The sequence below is a fragment of the Dromiciops gliroides genome, chromosome 2 (genome assembly GCF_019393635.1).
Source record: "Dromiciops gliroides isolate mDroGli1 chromosome 2, mDroGli1.pri, whole genome shotgun sequence".
Classification (NCBI taxonomy): domain Eukaryota; kingdom Metazoa; phylum Chordata; class Mammalia; order Microbiotheria; family Microbiotheriidae; genus Dromiciops; species Dromiciops gliroides.
Window position 1 is genome coordinate 217,150,839 of NC_057862.1, and position 17,587 is coordinate 217,168,425.

The 17,587-nt window shown below is 38.2% G+C and overlaps 1 protein-coding gene across 4 annotated transcripts in view; it reads left to right on the top strand.

Moving 5' to 3' along the window:
• Positions 1 to 17,587, top strand: part of FOXN3 (forkhead box N3) — a 526,444-nt gene that overhangs the window by 287,914 nt on the left and 220,943 nt on the right. For all 4 annotated transcript variants that reach the window (XM_043981748.1, XM_043981751.1, XM_043981750.1 and 1 more), the window contains one exon: positions 5,144 to 5,280. In XM_043981748.1, the coding sequence (XP_043837683.1) occupies positions 5,144 to 5,280 (137 nt within the window). The remainder of the gene's footprint in view (positions 1 to 5,143; positions 5,281 to 17,587) is intronic.

Below are 17,587 nucleotides of genomic sequence, written 5' to 3' on the forward strand. Positions count from 1 at the left end.
ATACTAGAATGGTTTGCCATTTCCTTCTCCAGATCATTTTACCAATGAGAAACCTGAGGCCAAAAGAGTAAAGTGACCTGCCCAGGGTCACATAGCAAATAGGTGTCTGAGACCAGATTTGAACCCAGGTCTTTTTTACTCCAAGCCTGGGTGCTCTATCCATTGTACTGCCTAACTTGACATCTTCATATATTTATTGGATGTCATTCTTTACTCTGCTTGCTTTTCATAGTTTCTCATCTGTTATGATCCGGTTCCTACCCACCATATGCCTCTCCCTCCAAGTGATACCCATTTTCATCACCACCACTTATTTATATTGGGCCCTAGTGTAGTACTTGGCACATGGTATTTAATAGATACATGTGGATTGATTGAATGATTAAGCTGCTTCAGTTCCACTTAGCTTTTTCTGTGCAGCAGGCAAGGTGCTTGCTAGGCAATGTGACTTTTACCAAGCTTAGGCTACGGTAATGCCATGCATGTTCCCTGCTTCATTGTGGTGCAAAGACTCATTGTAGCATGTGTTTTATATAAAGCCTTTATTACTCTCATTTGGTAGCCTCATTTTCCCATGGATTTAATTATCGTCTCTGTGTTAAATGACTCTTGGATCTATATATCCAGCTCTATCCACTCTCCAGAGACCCAGTCCCACTGCCTATTGGATGTTTCGAATTGAATGTCTCATCGACACCTCAAACTCAACATATTAAAACATTCATTCTCTTTACCACCTAAAACCCACCCCTTTTTGAACTTCTTCCCTACACATGTCAAGGGCACTACTATCCTTCTAGCCATCCGGGCTCTGAACTTCAGGGCCATCCCTCACTTTTTATCATTAAACAGTGTTTATCAGGCTTTGTGCTAAGCTCTGGGGATACAAATAAAGGCAAAATCCAGTCCTTGGCCTCAAGAAGCTCAAGGTCTAATAGGGGAAGGCTACATTCAAAAGGAAACAGAAAAGTTGAGGTGAGAGGAGGGAAAAAGGCTTGTTTCTTCTTCCACCTTGTCTTTGCCTTTGTCTTTACTACTCATACAACCATTATCCTTATTCAGGTCAGCATCTCTCTGGCCTGTACAATCGCAAAGGCCTCCTAAATGGTCTCTCTTCACTCCAGTTGCCAGTTATTTTTCTAAAGCACAAGTTTGACCATATCATCCCCCTTACTTAATATCTTTAGGATTATATAAAAACCCTCCTGCTTGACTTTTAGGATTAAATAAAAACCTAGCCCCAACCCGACTTTCCAAACTTATTCTTCATTATACTCTTCCCTCCCATCACACTGGCCTTTTGCTGTATTCCTCATACCCTGCACTTCTGTCTCCCATCTGTCTCTTTGTGTTGTTTGTTTCTTGTGCCTAGAATGCCCTCCCTTCCTATCTCTGCTTCTTGGAATACTTGATTTCCTTCGGGGTTCTGTTAAAGCACTACTTTCTACCTGAGAATGTTCCCCTCCCTCCACCCCCAGCTGCTAGTATCTTAACCTCTTAGGCTATCTCCTACCTTTTCTGTGTTTTGTGTTTATCTATCTATAAATGCCATTAGAATGGAAGCTGTTTTGTGGCAAGAGCAGTTTGACTTTAGAATCTGTGCCCTCCAGCACAGTGACTGACAGTTAGGGAAGACTCAATGAATGCTTATAGAATGATTCATTCATTGATATGGGAATGTCAGAGAGAGGTGATGGCCAAGTGGCTAGCCTCTTAGGGGACAACATGCAGTTGGTGCGCCCAACATACATTTTTAGTTCTCAGAAAGCCATCATTTCATCAGTATGGATACTCTTTCCATGCTTCAATATACAGTCTTCATAAATTACTGGCACGCAGAAAAACAAATTGTTAGTTTATGTCCAACATTCTTATGATTCAGTTACCCAAGCTTAACTAGAATGGTCCTTGGATAACAGATAGTCTGTCTCTTTAACAGGGCTTGACTTGTAAGCCTTTCCATCTTGGTGGGACCAGAAAAAACATGGGTTCTATTTAAACCCAGCATTACCTTCATGCCATAATGAGGCATCAGAGAAGGACTTGGACATTAATTTTTATAAGTACACATGATCAAATGCTAGGGGAGAGAAAAAAACAACTGGGCATGCTGCATAGTATTTACTTCATAGTGCAGTGGATGGGACTGGACCTGGAATCAGAAAGATCTGAATTCAAATGCCACTTGAGATACTTACTAGCCTTGTGACTCTGGACAAGTCATTTAACCTCTGCCTGCCTTGGTTTCTTCATCTGTAAGATAAGTAGTATAATAGCACACACCCCCGTTTGTTACGGATGTAAATATGATAATATTTGTAAAGAGATTTTAAAACCTTAAAGGGCTATATAAATGTTAGCATTATTATAAGTCAAATTACAGGTGACTATCCAAATACTGTGGTGAACAGAAATGCATGATGTGAGGGGAAGCAGAGATGGAATTTTCAAAACTGCCTCATTTGCACAAATACTGCCTTGTCACACTTTGGGAGGCAGTTCTATCGCCTTTAGTTGTTGGTGCTGTTTTTTGTTTAATTTTTAAAACTGTCGCCTTGCTTAAAAAGGTCTTTAATACTTACTCTGACTTCTTCACAAGAGAAGGCTGGTGATTTTAGTTTAGATTATTTGCTTCTGATTCACTCAGTATGTGAAAAGTGTGATCATAGCGCACTAAAGGAATTGAGTTTTGACAATGAATGCAGGAATTGAAAGTTTCTAAACAGGTAAGACTACACATATGTCAAACTGAAACCTGTTGTGTTTTTAAACAAAACAAACAAAAAAGGACCCAACCAATTAAGTTGGGAAATCTGATATTTAGAATAGAAACAACAACTTGCTTAAGTGGTATGACTGTAGTTAGGTGTATTTTGGAATAATGTATGTCTCTGGTAGGCATTGATGTGTACCTCTGAGGCCATACTGAAAGGGTTAAACAGTTCTGGGCCTAGTGATGATAATAATGGTGATGATGTGACAAATTGCATTTCTATAGTTCTCTATAGTTTTGTTTATAACTGTGTAAAATCAGTAATCTCCTTGTGGAAGCCCCTTAGGTGTTGCAGTGGATATATGGAGTCAGGAAGGCCTAAGGTGGGCAAGTCACTTAACTGTGATCTGCCTCAGTTTCCTCAGATGTAAAATCGGGATGACAATAATAGCACCCCCCCCCCAACGTTGCAGTGGATAGAGCACTGGCCCTGGAGTCAGGAGGACCTGAGTTCAAATCCGGCCTCAGATACTTGACACTAGCTGTGTGACCTTGGGCAAGTCACTTAACCCTAATTTCCCCCCCCCCTCTCTCTCTCTCTCTCTCTCTCTCTCTCTCTCTCTCACACACACACACTCACACACACACACACACACACACACACACAAGATCAAATGAGAGAATATTTGGAAAGCTCTTGATATTCACTTTCATCATCATCACCATCACTCTCATGTTAGAGATTAGGAAACCGACTCAGAAAGGTTGGGAGTTGCCCCAGTCACCAAGGAGATAAGTGACTGAACCTCCAGCTCAGGTCTTCTGCCTCCCAAGTCCATTTCTCTTTCCATTACCCCATATTGCCTGATCAGCCCATATATCATGTCACCAAAGTCTTAGTGCAGTTATTAAGCTATGGAAGCTTAAATATCTCACTAAGACTTTGGGGGCATTTTGTATTTAACCAGAGTGGTTGGTCCAGAAAAATTTAATCCCACCCTTGTAAAGTAGTTCATGCTGTTCATTGAGAGACACTTTTTATATGCTTTTTGAGTGAAATTCTAAGATATGTGTTCTGTAAAATTATATGAGAAGCACAAATCTTTAAGGATCAAAATGATAAAGTTGGAGATTTTTAAAAACATGGTACATTGAGCCTTCTCTGAGTATGGTTTCTCCCCATCCCCACCCAACTTACTTAATTTTTTTTTTCAGGGCAATGGGGGTTAAGTGACTTGACCAGGGTCACACAGCTAGTAAGTGTCAAGTGTCTGAGGTCGGATTTGAACTCAGGTACTCCTGAATCCAGGGCCGGTGCTTTATCCACTGGGCCACCTAGCCGCCCCTTAATTTTTTTTTTAATAACAGTTTTTGTTTTCTTTACAAGTGTTCTAAAACAAATGTTAATTTTACTACAATAGTTTTTTAAATGGAATGAATTCTCTGGCTTAAAGTACTGGGGAAGAGCAAAGGTTATGTAATTTAACTTTTTTTTTCCCCTCACTAAATCAGTAAATATTTACAAATGACCTTATCTGAATACCTTGGGTACATTGGGTCACTTGGAAGTGTGCAGTTAATGCAGTGACCAATCTGCAGGACTGCTGCCAGGTTTCCTGAGTGTCTAAGAACTTTAAGGGGAGGGGGGAATCCTTTTTCAAATTGCTCACACAAATTTCTCAGTCAGTAATTCATGTTGTACTTGAAAGCAAATCGCTAGCCTCTGATAGAATAGTTGAGAAAAATCTACATTTTTAGATTGGACTTTGAAGATACAGTTCTTAAGGGCACATTGCCGTGTACTAAAGAATAAATATTGAATTTCGACTTGGGCTTTTAGACTATGTTCTAGTGTTTGTTAGGGAAGGGTAATTCCAGAGGCTGTTGGTTAAGGAATCAGAATTGCACTCCAAGCTGAAACTTTTGTTCTCTTATGAACAAACTGAAGAAAACAAACTGATTAATTTCCTTTTGTAGTGAAATGGTACCAATGTCATGTGGCTGAAGGACTAAATCCTTTCATTTTCAAAGGAAGAAAGCAGTTGTTGCTAGGATTTTCTAGCCTATTTCTTTTTCCTGTTTTCTTTTCCTTCTGTTGAAATAGATCACATTTAACTTACTTTCAGAGATGATGTACTGGTCTTCAAAGTTGGTGGTGAAATATAGTGAAGCCCCTTGGTAATTTTCTTTTGCTGGGTGAGGTATGAAGATTACAATAATAATAGTCTAACAATATAATGTAGTAACAATAACAATAGCTATTCCTTTTCCACAGTCAATTTTGACTAGCAAGATTGAACTGAATTCCCATGAAGTAATACTGTCAAATAGTCAACAAATAAAAAGCCGATGCCTTTAAAAATAAATGCTTCTCTAACTACACATACTTCAGCTAATTTACCTTTGTTTTCTTTCAATTCTTTTTTTCAGAGTATTGGAAAAGGGTCTTTGTGGTGCATAGACCCAGAATATAGACAAAATCTCATACAGGCCTTGAAAAAGACACCCTATCACCCATATTCACATGTGTTTAATACACCTCCCACATCTCCTCAGGCATATCAAAGGTAAGAAAAACAAACTTTTTTTGGTTTTGTAATTTGCTGTCTACTGTTTTTGCTTTTTCTTTACCACTTAAAAACTACTATAATAGTTAAAGTATAATTGCAGATAAGCAAAACAGCTAGTAAAGGTTCAATTATCAGTCATAGCTACTGTTGCCATATCGAATAAATCTTACCCCTTCCATCTCTTCTGGGGTGGAGGCAGGTTTATTCAGATAGCAGCCACATAATTGGTGAAGTGATTCTTTCCACATAGTAAAACTTACTTGAAAAGAAATACCTTACAAGATTGGTTTGTCAGATTTTGTTAGGTTGAAAGAACAGAACTGAGAAAAGAAGGTAGATTGAGCTTAATTTAGCCCAGCTGTAGTCTCCTCAGTTATGAACGGCAAGCTTCATGCTATTGTCCTTAAATACAGTCTCCATGTTAACCGTAGTCTTGAGAGATAATTTTGTTGTGGTTACTCTGTGTATGTGTTTGTCTCTTCAAGGTGAACAGTAGAGAACAATGAAGGCTTTTATTTTCTTTCTCACATTAACTATTTGTTATGGGACTATTAGATTAAGGAAGTCATTTTTTTAAAAAAGATAAAATTTGAGGGGAGGAGATGCACTCTGACTTTTTCGAAGTACTGAATTAACAGGTTTGAGAAACAATGTAATTAAAAAAACACTTCAGTGTAAAAAATGGTATTTGGGTTTGAAATGCCTTTTTGACTCCTATGCCTATTGGAACATTTGTATCAAAGCTATGCAATTAAGAGAAATGATCTTTTGATGGCTATTTTATGCCAGTCGTGAATTGTGTAGATTAATAAGTCAATTTCAGTAGTTGATTTTTTTTTTTTTACAGTGCATTCATTTACCATATTCTTTCACAAGTCTAATACTCTGCAAGAAGGGAGCACAAAGTGAGCTTTTCAAATAACATTAATGAAGTTCTTGGGCATCTCAGTTGAGAAGCATTCCATCACATGCCTAGACAATCAATCTTTAGCAAGAGACTGAGAAGAACAGCTGGGCTTTCGGGGAAGACTGCTGTACGTCTGCCCTTGCTAGACGATTAGCGTGATGGTAACCATAGTAACTAGAGCGTCTCCATAGCAACACATAGCTGAGACAGGTGCAGTTGCATCACAAGACTGTTTGTTGCCTGGCAAAAGGACAGGCCATTAGTACTCAGATATACGCTGTTGCCTTGGTAACAAATAACCCTACATAGCAACTACACTCGGCTTGAAGGGTAAAAAAAAATATTGTACCTGCTTTTGTCTGTTTTCATAAAAAAATCAGCGGAAGTACACCTTATAGGAAATGACAAGTTGAGGTTATTGGAATCCTTTGGTTGACTCTGGGCCATTGGTGTATATCTTTCCTCGGCTTACCACTCTCTAGGTATTCCCTCCCCCCAACCCCCCACTTTATTTCCCCAGTTTACCCCAGAGAGGCAGTTACCATTCTGTCTGCTCCTAGAAAGTATTAGGAGCATAAGAATTGCCACACAGGGCTAGAGCCATGGTCCATTTAGGCCAGGATTCTGTTGCCAACAGCGGCCCCAAGGGGAACTCAGTAATTATTCAATAAATTGAAAGATTATGGTACAGCTCTGGGATTGCAAGAGCAGAGCAGATATTTAGATGAGTCTCTCTCTAAGCTGGTATAAGCCTAATGGCTTTATTTGATCATTAATGTACTTGTAAACTCTGGAAATAGCACCTAATGGGCTAAATTTTTTTTTTAGGGAGCCATTGTTGTACTGGGTATAGTATGAGTAGAAATACTTGGATAAAGGAAAGTTTGTGTAATCAAAAATAAATTTTGAAAGATAACTTCTGAGTCATTTCTCACCTGGGCTATTTGAGGGGATGCTTCCTCTTTCTCCTCTACCCTGGTCTATTTTTTTTGTTTAAAAAAAAAAAAGAACACGCAGCTTCCAGATGTAAAAAGCCTAAGAGGATTCCTGTGAAGGATCATGGTTTAGAAGAAAGAGCAGTAGATTCACAATCAGAAGACCTGCATTCAAGGTCCAGCTTTGGGAGTTACTAACTTTGTAATAGTGGTGGGTGATATAACCCCTTTGTTCTTTGGTTTGTTCTGCTCTAAAATGGGGGTTATAATAAGTTTCTTACCTCCCTAAGCTATGAAGAAAGCATTTTGAATAACCCGTAAAGCATCATACAAAAGTATGTTGTATCATTGGTGGAAATCTAGTGCACTAGATTTGATGTCACAAAACCTTGGTTCAAATGCTGCCTCTGACACCTCTTTTGTATGTGACCTGGAACAAGTTTTAACTTCTTTGACCCTCAGTTTTCTCATATATTAAATGGATTAATTGACATCTAAGGTCCCTTCTGTTGCTCAGACTATGATGCTATTAGCTTTGCAAACCTTAAAACTCTATGCAATGTCAATAATAATAATAATTTATCATTATTATCATCAGGCAACCATAGTGTAGTGGATAGAGAGCTGGCCAAGAGCTAGGAAGATGGTTCAGATCTTGCCTATGACTTGTTCTGTCTCTGTCGATTAATTCCTTAGTGTTCTAATCTGTACTAGACAACTCTTTTAGATCATAAATTGAAAAGAAAGTGCCAACCTGCATCAATAGTTGGTTTTCTCATCTTATTGAAATCACAGGTCCAATTCCTATCATCATCACCACCCTCATCACCCTCACCATTTATCACCCTCACCACCATCACCCTCACCACCATCACCATCACCACCATTACCATCTGCCATCACCATTACTGCCACCATCCACCTCCATTCACCACCACCTGCACTTCTGTGGATCATCAGATTCTTCAATCCTATACCTTTGATGGGGCAGAAGCTGGACTCTTTTCCTTTAATCTAAGTTTAGAAAACCAGGAATCCTCTTCTTTTCTTCCTTCATTTCAGCATTTTAGCTCCTGCACATTGTGATGTATGGAATGGAGAGGATTTGACAAAGATTCTAAAAACAGTGGCTTAAAATTTTATATGCTTCAGTTGTGAAGTTTAGAACTCACTTCTAAGCCACTGAATAGTGGACTGTGTGTGGGTATCATGTGGGTTATTTATTCATCAAGCAAGGATGGAAAAGGCCCTCTCAGTTGATAGTGACTTGGGGAAACACCAGCATGATTTCCTTAACTAATTTAACTCATTTCTCCTTTATAGCAGTGGTTATGAGGATCCAGTAAAGTGCTTTGAGTTGCTTGAAGATGTAACTAGGAGAGTGGTGAACAAGGTGATACAGCATACTCAATGTGGTGCTGTTTTTGCTGCTACCTTGTAGGTGCAGCTACTAAACTGTGCTCTGCACCCAGCCACTGATCTGTCATCTCTTTCTAGCTTCTTTGTATTCTCACAGAAATGGAATATATGCCCTCTTCATCGCTACCTCATGAAAACCCAGTCTTCCCTCAGAGTTCAGCTCTGCTACCATCTCTTGCACAAAGCCTTTCATGAACCCCCTGGTTGTTAATGGTGTCTCCAACCTCAATTTTCTGTGTTTTGTACCAGGGGTTCTTAACTTTTTCTTGAATCTTCTACTCTTTTGGCCATGTGGGGAAGTCTGAACCCCTTCTCAGAATGATGTTTTTAAATGCATAAAACAAAATACCTCAGATCACCAAAGAAAACAATTATATTGAAAAAGAGTTATCGCAATATTAAAAACAAGTTTATGAACCGCAGGTTAAAAACATCTCATTTGAATACATATTGTGGTATCTCCTCCTGTAGTGAAATGTAAGTTTGTTGAGGCTGGACACGGTTCCGTTCCTGTTTTATATGTTCTTAATAAATGTTTGTTGAATTTTTACATCAGAAGGTGTTGCTAAAAATGTGACCACAGTATTCCCATTCTGTTTTCTTCATATACTTTCTAGGATACATAATAATGTTCTTCTGTGCTTGCTAATTTTGATAGCACACGTGCCAATTTTTAAAAATGAAAATGTGATGCTAAGTGACATAAAGCCTTTCCTCAAATAAGGCATTTTGCTGTTAAAAATGTGAGTAATTATTCTTAGAAATTCAAGCAGACAGATTTTTAAAAATCTTACACAACAAAATAATTATTGGTTAATTGAAAGCAAAATTACTATATCTTGTTGCCAGTGCTTGTCTTGTCTTAATATCTGTCTCTGTAGTTGTAAAATACATTTTGAGAAAATGATTATTTCAGTGGGACTGATTCAATTACTTTCTTTTTTTAAAAATTTAAAAAAATTAACATTCTCAGTTACTTTCTAATCATTGTTATAAATAAATTTGGGAGGGGGGTTATCAGCTGTGTCTTGTTTAGTTTCAAAAACAGTAGTCTTGAGATTGACTTTAATATTATTATTATTATTGTAAAAAATAATACCGAAGCTCATATTGCAGGCTCCTAGTGGCCTCTTCCAACTCCAGCAGGTTAAGCCCAGTCAGTTTGCCTTAAAGGAGCATGAACCTTTGTGAAGAAGGGAATGGGGCTATGGAATGATAGAATCTCAATCTGAAAAAGCCCTGGAGAAACCAGTGGTGTGCTGAAGTATCTCATATCCAGAGACCAAAGATCTCCTTCCTTGCAAAGGTCTTATTTCCATTATTTGTAGGTTATTTTGGTGTCAGTTGTTGTAAAACCAATGCTTGTTTTTTCCATCTCCAAGCATTTAGTGATGGGGTTGTCTCTTTAAAAGTCATGTTTTTGCCATTGCGTTGTTGATTTCCTTTGTGTATTACGTCATTGTGCTACTTTGTAACTTTTTGTGTGTGTCTGTGTGTCTGTGTTTTATACCTTAACTAATCGACCTGATATAAGCATTTGTTTTTCAGTCTCATAAACTGAGTAAATCCAGATGGCTAGAGAAATTCCAGCATTGAGTGTTATGATGCTGGTGAAATTGTTCTGTCTTAAGCTTATAGTTGGGCTCTGCATGACCATTTATTTACATCTGGAAGGAATATCATGTTTTCAGCCTTGTGTGACCTGTTGTATGGGAAAGGATGAAAGTAGAGAGTGGAATGTGTTCTGACCTGAGGCCTCCAAATCAATTTCACAGAGTGGGTTTGCCAGTCTTGTGCCATTTCAGGGATCATTCTTTATCACCAAATTCCTCACAATATTTTCAACTTAATTTCATGTTACAATCAGTGTAGTATGATGGGAGAACACTTGAAAGACTGGGTGGTCAGAAAGCCTGGTTCAGCCCACAGCTCTATTATTTTCCTTGTTATGTGACAGCCTCAGTTTCCTCCTCTGTAAAATGCTGATAATAAAGCTCTACTACCTGTCTTACACTGGAAGTAAGGACTAAATGAGATCATGTATGTGAAGTGTTTTCTGACAATAAAGCATTTTCATGCATTATTCATAACTATAAGTTGTAGATGGAGAACCAATCCTGGGAGTAGAAAGACATTGGAGTTCTGCCACCTCTGACGAATGCCATCTGTGTGAACCTGGTCAAATCACTCAATTTCTCAGTGATCTAGGTCAGCAGTTCCCAAACTTTTTTATCTCAGTACCCCTTTATACTCTTAAAAATATCGAAAAAAACCACAAAGAACTTTTGTTCCTGTGGGTTATTGATATCAATATTTACTGTATTAGAAATTTAAATGGATAATTTGTTGTTGTTGTTGTTTAGTTGTTTCAGTCATGTTCAACTCTTCATGACCCTATTTTCGAGTCCTTTGGGCAGAAATTTAAAAAAGACAAAACCCCATTATGTTAACATAAATAAAATTTTTATGAAAAATAAGTATATTTTCCAAAATGAAAAAGATTGACATTTTAATAAATTTTATAAATCTCTTTAATGTCTGGTTTAATAGGGCATAGCTAAATCCTCCTATCTGCCTCTGCATTCAATCTGTTACACTATGTTATTTTGGTCGAAGTATATGAAGAAAGTCTGGGCTCACACAGTTCCATAGTTGGAAAAGGAGAGAGTATTTTAATAGGCAAATAATATTTTAATATTATTTGAAAATAGTTTTGACCCCCTGAAAGGGTTTTTGGGGCCCTCAAGGGTCCCCAGCTTCTAAGTTTGTAGGTTGCAGACAAGGTGCCAGCTTGCATTGATAACAAGTTTCCTCACCTGGGAGTAACAGGTGATGAGTCTAGTCTCTTTTCTGCCCAGCCCTTCTCCTAACTTGAGGAACTTCGTAACATTATAGATTCATAGGTATGGAGTTAGAGGATCCTCATAGGTCATGTAATTCAACTTCATTATTTTACAGATGAAGAAACTGAGACCCATTGAGAATTGAGACCAAAGTCCTACAGGTTCACAGGTGGTAGAACCAGACTACAAACTTAGGTCCTTGGATCCCAATTTTGATCATCCTTCAGTGATGCATCACCCTATCATTTTGGTTGATTTGAAGAGCAAGTTGTTTGCCTGGAGTATGGAAGAAAAACTGACCTAAGGGAATAACAGATGGTGCTTACTTTTTGATCTAAGCATTCGGAACACTAAAAGTCTGTAAACAAATCATGAAACAAATTGTTGTAGGTAACTTTGGAAATAAGTATGCCAAGATGGGTTAAGGAGTTAAAAAGTTCAAAAGAACCACACCAGGAACCAGTGTTTTCTCACCAAGACTCCTTCATTTCAGAAGAGGACCATGGGTATTTCTAGGAAAATGAATGGATTCAATACTATGGATCGTTCATCTTTAGAATCAGCTAGTTGAAGTAACCATGGAACTGGAGTTTCAAAGAACACAGTTGAAATTGTCCGTCAGACACTTACTAGCTGTGATAGCCCTGGGCAAGTCAGTTAACCTCTGTTTTCCTTAGTTTCCTCTTTCATAAAATAGGGATAAAGATAACACCTACCTTTCAGGGTTGTCACGAGGATCAAATGAGGATCAAATTTGGAGAGCTTTGCAAACTTTAAAGCTCTTTATAAATGCAAGTTATTTTTATTTGTAGGAGTAGTGATGACAGTGGTAGTGGTGATGGGTGCTAGTTAGTGGTATAGCAGTGGTACAGTGGTAGGGGTATGGTAATAGTATAGTGGTGATGATGGTGGTGGTGGTGGTAGAAGCAGTAGTAGCAATGGTAGTGGTAGTAGAAGTAGTAGTAGTAAAAGTAGAAGTAGTATTGGAATGAATTAGTAGACTAAGAGGATTGCCTCATAAACGTAAAGACCTGAATCAAGAATGGTTACTTCATGATGCACAGGTGCTAATCTAAGAATTTACCCAGCAGTTGCAAATCAGACAAACTTGTGGAAAATGCAGCCCCTTGTTCTCAGACTGAACCTTTAGTAATAGAGCATTATCATGTTAGGCCTGCAGTGCACATGAATAGTAGAACCCATGAGCAGTAGTTACGGTATGAAAAAAGGAAACCTGTTTATGAGAGAGGATTGATGTTCTTTTTCTCCCTGAGTTGAGGCACTGTAACATTTTTAGAAATAATCATTTCCTGATTCCTCATATAGCTCCATATTCTGGAGCACACTCTATTTAAAGTGCTTTCAGTAGGATCCCCAAGACTAAGAAAAGACTTGGATGTACTGAGTCTTTTTTTACATGTGGCAGCTATTGTAATCTATTAACCGAAGGGAGGATGCGCTGGCTTATTTCTGGAGTTCCATGGCATGGTGACAGGAGTGCCTGGGTCTAGAGCTGGGGGACCTGGGTTTTGAACCCCACCTCTGCAACTTGCTGCCTCAGTGATGTTGGACCAAGTCATTTACTTCACCTCTCTTGGGCCTCAGTTTCCTCTTCTGCCAAAAATGAAGGGGTTGGGCTAGGTGACATCTGAGCTCTCTTCCAGCATGCAATCTGTGATTCTGTGATTCTTATAAAGCAGCAGTTTCCAAGCTTTTTGCAAAGTCTCAGGCCCCCTTTACATACTGAAGATTATTGAAGAATCCAAAGAGAGCCCATGCTTATTAGGTTATAGCTATTTATATTTATTATGCTAGGAATTTAAAGAAATTAAAATTTAAATATTTATTAACCCACTTGAAAACAATAAACCTATTACATGTTAATGTAAATGACCTTTTGTGAAAAATATTTTCCAAAACAAAAAAAAAATAGTGAGAACAGTGTCATTGTTTTACATTTTTTACAAATATCCTTAGTGTCTGGCTTAATGGAAGACAGCTGGATTCTCCTATCTACTTCTGCATTTTATCTGTTGCCCTATGTTATTTTGGTTGAAGTATATGAAGAAAATACAGATACCTATTGGGAAAAAGAAGCAATATTTTAAGAGTTAAATGATATCTTATGAGAATAGTTTTGCCCTCATGGATACCATGAAAGGATTTCAGGGACTGTCACTTTAAGAAACACTTTTGTAAAAATTACTTGGCTTTATTCAATTCGATATTATTCGACTTGGAGAAGAAAATAAAATATGGGGCAACAAGTGGAAATGTAGAGAGTGATGGACTTGGAGTGAAGAAAGCCTGGGATTGAGGCTTGTCCCTGACACTTAAGAGATATGTTTCCATGGGTAAATCACTTAACTAATCTAAGCCTCAATTTTATGATCTGTAAAAAAGGGTTACTAATACATGCCACCTACACCAAATATACCTTTAATTGCAAAATACTCATATATATAAAATGGTATATAAATGCCAGGTGCTATTATTTTAGGGAAGCTGGGTGGTACAGTAGACCGAGCATCTGGCCTAGAGTCAGGAAAAATAAGTTCAAATCTGGCCTCAGATACTTACTAGCTGTATGATCCTGGACAAGTCACTTAACCCTGTCTCCTCAGTTTCCTCTTCTGTAAAATGAGTTGGAGAAGGAAATGGCAAACCTCTCCGGTATCTCTGCCAAGAAAATCCCCCAAATGGAGTCTTGAAGAGTTGGACATGACTGAGAAAAACATGAGCGAACAGGAACAGACTGCAGTTTTTGTTGTAAAGTTCTAAAAATGTGCTTGTCTGTGCAGTAATATTGCTGTAAGTAATATATTATGAGTCAAAGGACCCTCTTTTTATGAGAGAATGAATGAAAATTATTTAATAAGAGGTTGATATGTATTGGCCAGCCACTGTGACAAAGAGCTGGGGATACAAATACGAAACCAAAAATAGTTACATATAAATATTTATATACATGTAAATATAGGACACATATATGTAGATATACATAGGCTTGTGTTTGTGCAGATATATATGTGTATGAGTTTATATATGTCTGTGTATATACACACACCTAACAGTGCTTTCTCTGGGTCAGATTGTTTATACCCACCATGTGTCTTTCCATTTCCATTTGAGTTGTGTATAATTTTAACAAATAACAGTACATAGATTTAACTGAATATTTCTGTGCTTATAAGAAGCAGTATAGTGAATACCAAGAGGTAGAGAAGACTTAAATGAACTGATGCAAACTAAAGTAAGTAGAACCAGAAAAAAAATATTTACATAGCGACTATTAGAATACATATGGAAATTCAGTGAAAACTGAATTCTGTGAAATTTTAATGACCAAGCTTTTCTCTAAAGACGAGATATGAGACAAGGCTCCCTTCTCATTTCTTTGCAGATGTTGGTATTGTCAGGTTTTCAAGTATCTAGGCTAGTTGCGCTGAATTGTTTTTTGTTTGTTTTTTTGTTGTTGTTTTTGTGGTTTTTTGGTGGGTCAATGAGGGTTAAGTGATTTGCCCAGGGTCACACAACTAGTAAGTGGCAGGTGTCTGAAGCCGGATTTGAACTTGGGTCCTCCTGAATCCAAGACCGGTGCTTTATGCACTGTGCCATCTAGCTGTTCCTGAATTGTTTCTCCTCTTTATTCTTTGGTACATGTGATTGCTCTGAAAAATGTAGGTGTTGTAAAAAATTAAAAGTACAAATAAAATTTTATTTTAAAAGTATTCTTAAAATCCTGTCAGAAGTATTTAGTAGAGTCTGAATGACTCCACTCGTTGGCAGTATTTGTAGAAAGGATAGACTCATGTATTTGGAGGTCAGGGTGCAGAAGCAGATACTTTCCAAGTTCTCTTCTAACTTCAAAAGTCTATGACTCCAGGGCAGCTAGGTGACGCAGTGGATAAAGCACCGGCCCTGGATTCAGGAGGACCTGAGTTAAAATCTGGCCTCAGACAATTGATACTAGCTGTGTCAAGTCACTTAACCCCAATTGCCTCACCAAAAAACAAAACAAAACAAAAAAGTCTATGATTCTAATTTCAATACTGCTGTACTTTTATGTCTTGATACTGAATTGTGCAGATTCAGCAGAATTTTGATATAGTTAGTTAACTTTTATATTTCAGCCTTTTGTCCTCCTCTCAGTAGGGTAATTTGTTGTTCAGTTGTTTCATTTGCGTCCAACTCTTTGTGACCTCATTTGAGGTTTTCTTGGCAGAGATCCTGGAGTGGTTTGTCATTTCCTTTTTTCTGTCTCCATTTTACAATTAAGGAAACTGAGGCAGAGTTAAGCGACTTGCCCAAGGTCATATCGCTAGTTTCTGAGGCCAGATTTGAACTCAGGAACATCAGTCTTCTTGACTCCAGGCCCTGAATTCTATCCACTGTGCCACTTAGCTGCCCTTTCAGTAATGTAATAGGGAAAGAATAATTAGACCTTTTCTGCATGACCCCAGAAGGAAGAACAGGGACCAGGGGATAGAAATTATAGGAAAGCCAATTTTGACTCAAACTTAAGAAGAACCTACCAACAATCCTAGCTGTCCTTTAAGGGTATAATAGGCTGCCTCCAGTTAGCGAGTGCCTCATTGCTGATTACCTTCAGAGGCCGAATAACTACTCCACAGGGACATTGTGGGGAGGATTTGTATTTCAGGTAGAGATTGGATGGGTTGACCACTGATGCTTTACAAGGCTGGGATTTTGCTCAGGTTAATGCCTGTTTCAGTGCCATCCACTTAGTGGATGCCCAGCAAATGAATTTAGTTACTGCTGCCATGTTTGCACGATAATCAGCTGAATAAATTAACTTGCAAATAACAGTATTAGTGATGCCTCTCTGTTGGAGTTCTAGTTTCCATGGTTGTGGAAACAGTATGTGTGTACAATGGGGAAGTTTATCAAGAATACATTTTCATCTTCTGTACAACAGCACTTGGCACCTAATAGATACTTAATAAATTCTTGTTGATTGATTGTGTGCTCTGTTCTGAGGTTAAGAATTTGTGTGGAATGATATTTGTCATTTTGCCAGGTGTTCATTCTCTCTCCCTCTCCCCCCTCCTCTCTCTCTTCTTCTCCCCTTCTCCTCCTCTCCCTCTCCCCCACTCTGTCTCTCTCTCTTCCTTCCCCCCACTGTCATCTGTGCAATGAAACGTCCATAGATGAACATCTGTAGAGAAATGGGAACATTAAAAAAAATGTACATGTGCACAAAACCTAATGTTTTCCTTCTGTGCTGCCATGATATTCATACAGCATATAGATACCATATGGAAAATCGTAGCAGATGTGGCTTAAAAAATTATCGTTTTACGGAAAACATTCCCATGAATTCATTCAGTAAACATTTAAGTACCTACTATGTGCCAGGCACTGTGCTTAAAAACAATACACTTAACTCTTTTCTCCAGTATAGTTGAAAGTAGGGTGTAGTAGCTTATATCATATGAGTTAATCAAGCATTTATTAAATGCTAGGCACTGAGGATACAGAAATAAAACATAAAGCTGTTCTTATACTTAATTAGCTATATTCTCTTGAGGGAGACATGTTATTGTTGTTGTCCCTTCATACTTGAAGAGGACCAAAATGACATCACTATGTCCGGGTCAATGTACAGTATGTCCAACTGTAGCTGATCAGACTAATATATGAACTCAGAAGGCTCCACCACAGGTCGGGTACAAATAGTCCATATGAACATTTGGACTGGAGACATTTCTAAATTTGTGCATCTCATGTTTCTTTTGAGCTACTGCAGTTCTGCTTTGCTCATGGAGCACAGAGCATTCTTTGATGCAGGCATGTTATGCCGGGCAGTCCTGTTCCAGTGTCTCCCATTTCTCACAATTGATTCCAAAATTCTTCAGAAAGACCTTGAGAATGTCCTCATATTGCTTTTTCTGACCTCCATGTGAGTGCTTCATAAAATAGTCTTTCAGGCAAATGTATGTTTGGCATTCGAACAACATGGCCAGCCCTTCACCGTTGGGCTTTCTGCTGTAGAGTTAGAATGCTTGGCAGTTCAGCTTGAGAAAAGACCTCAGTGTTGTGTACCTTATCTTCGCAAGTGATCTTCAGAATATGTTATAAGTATAGACTGAATATACACAAACCAAATACAAGGTTGTTGAGGAGAGAGGCTACTAACAAAGGAGATGGGTTTAGGAAACACATCATGCAGCACAGTG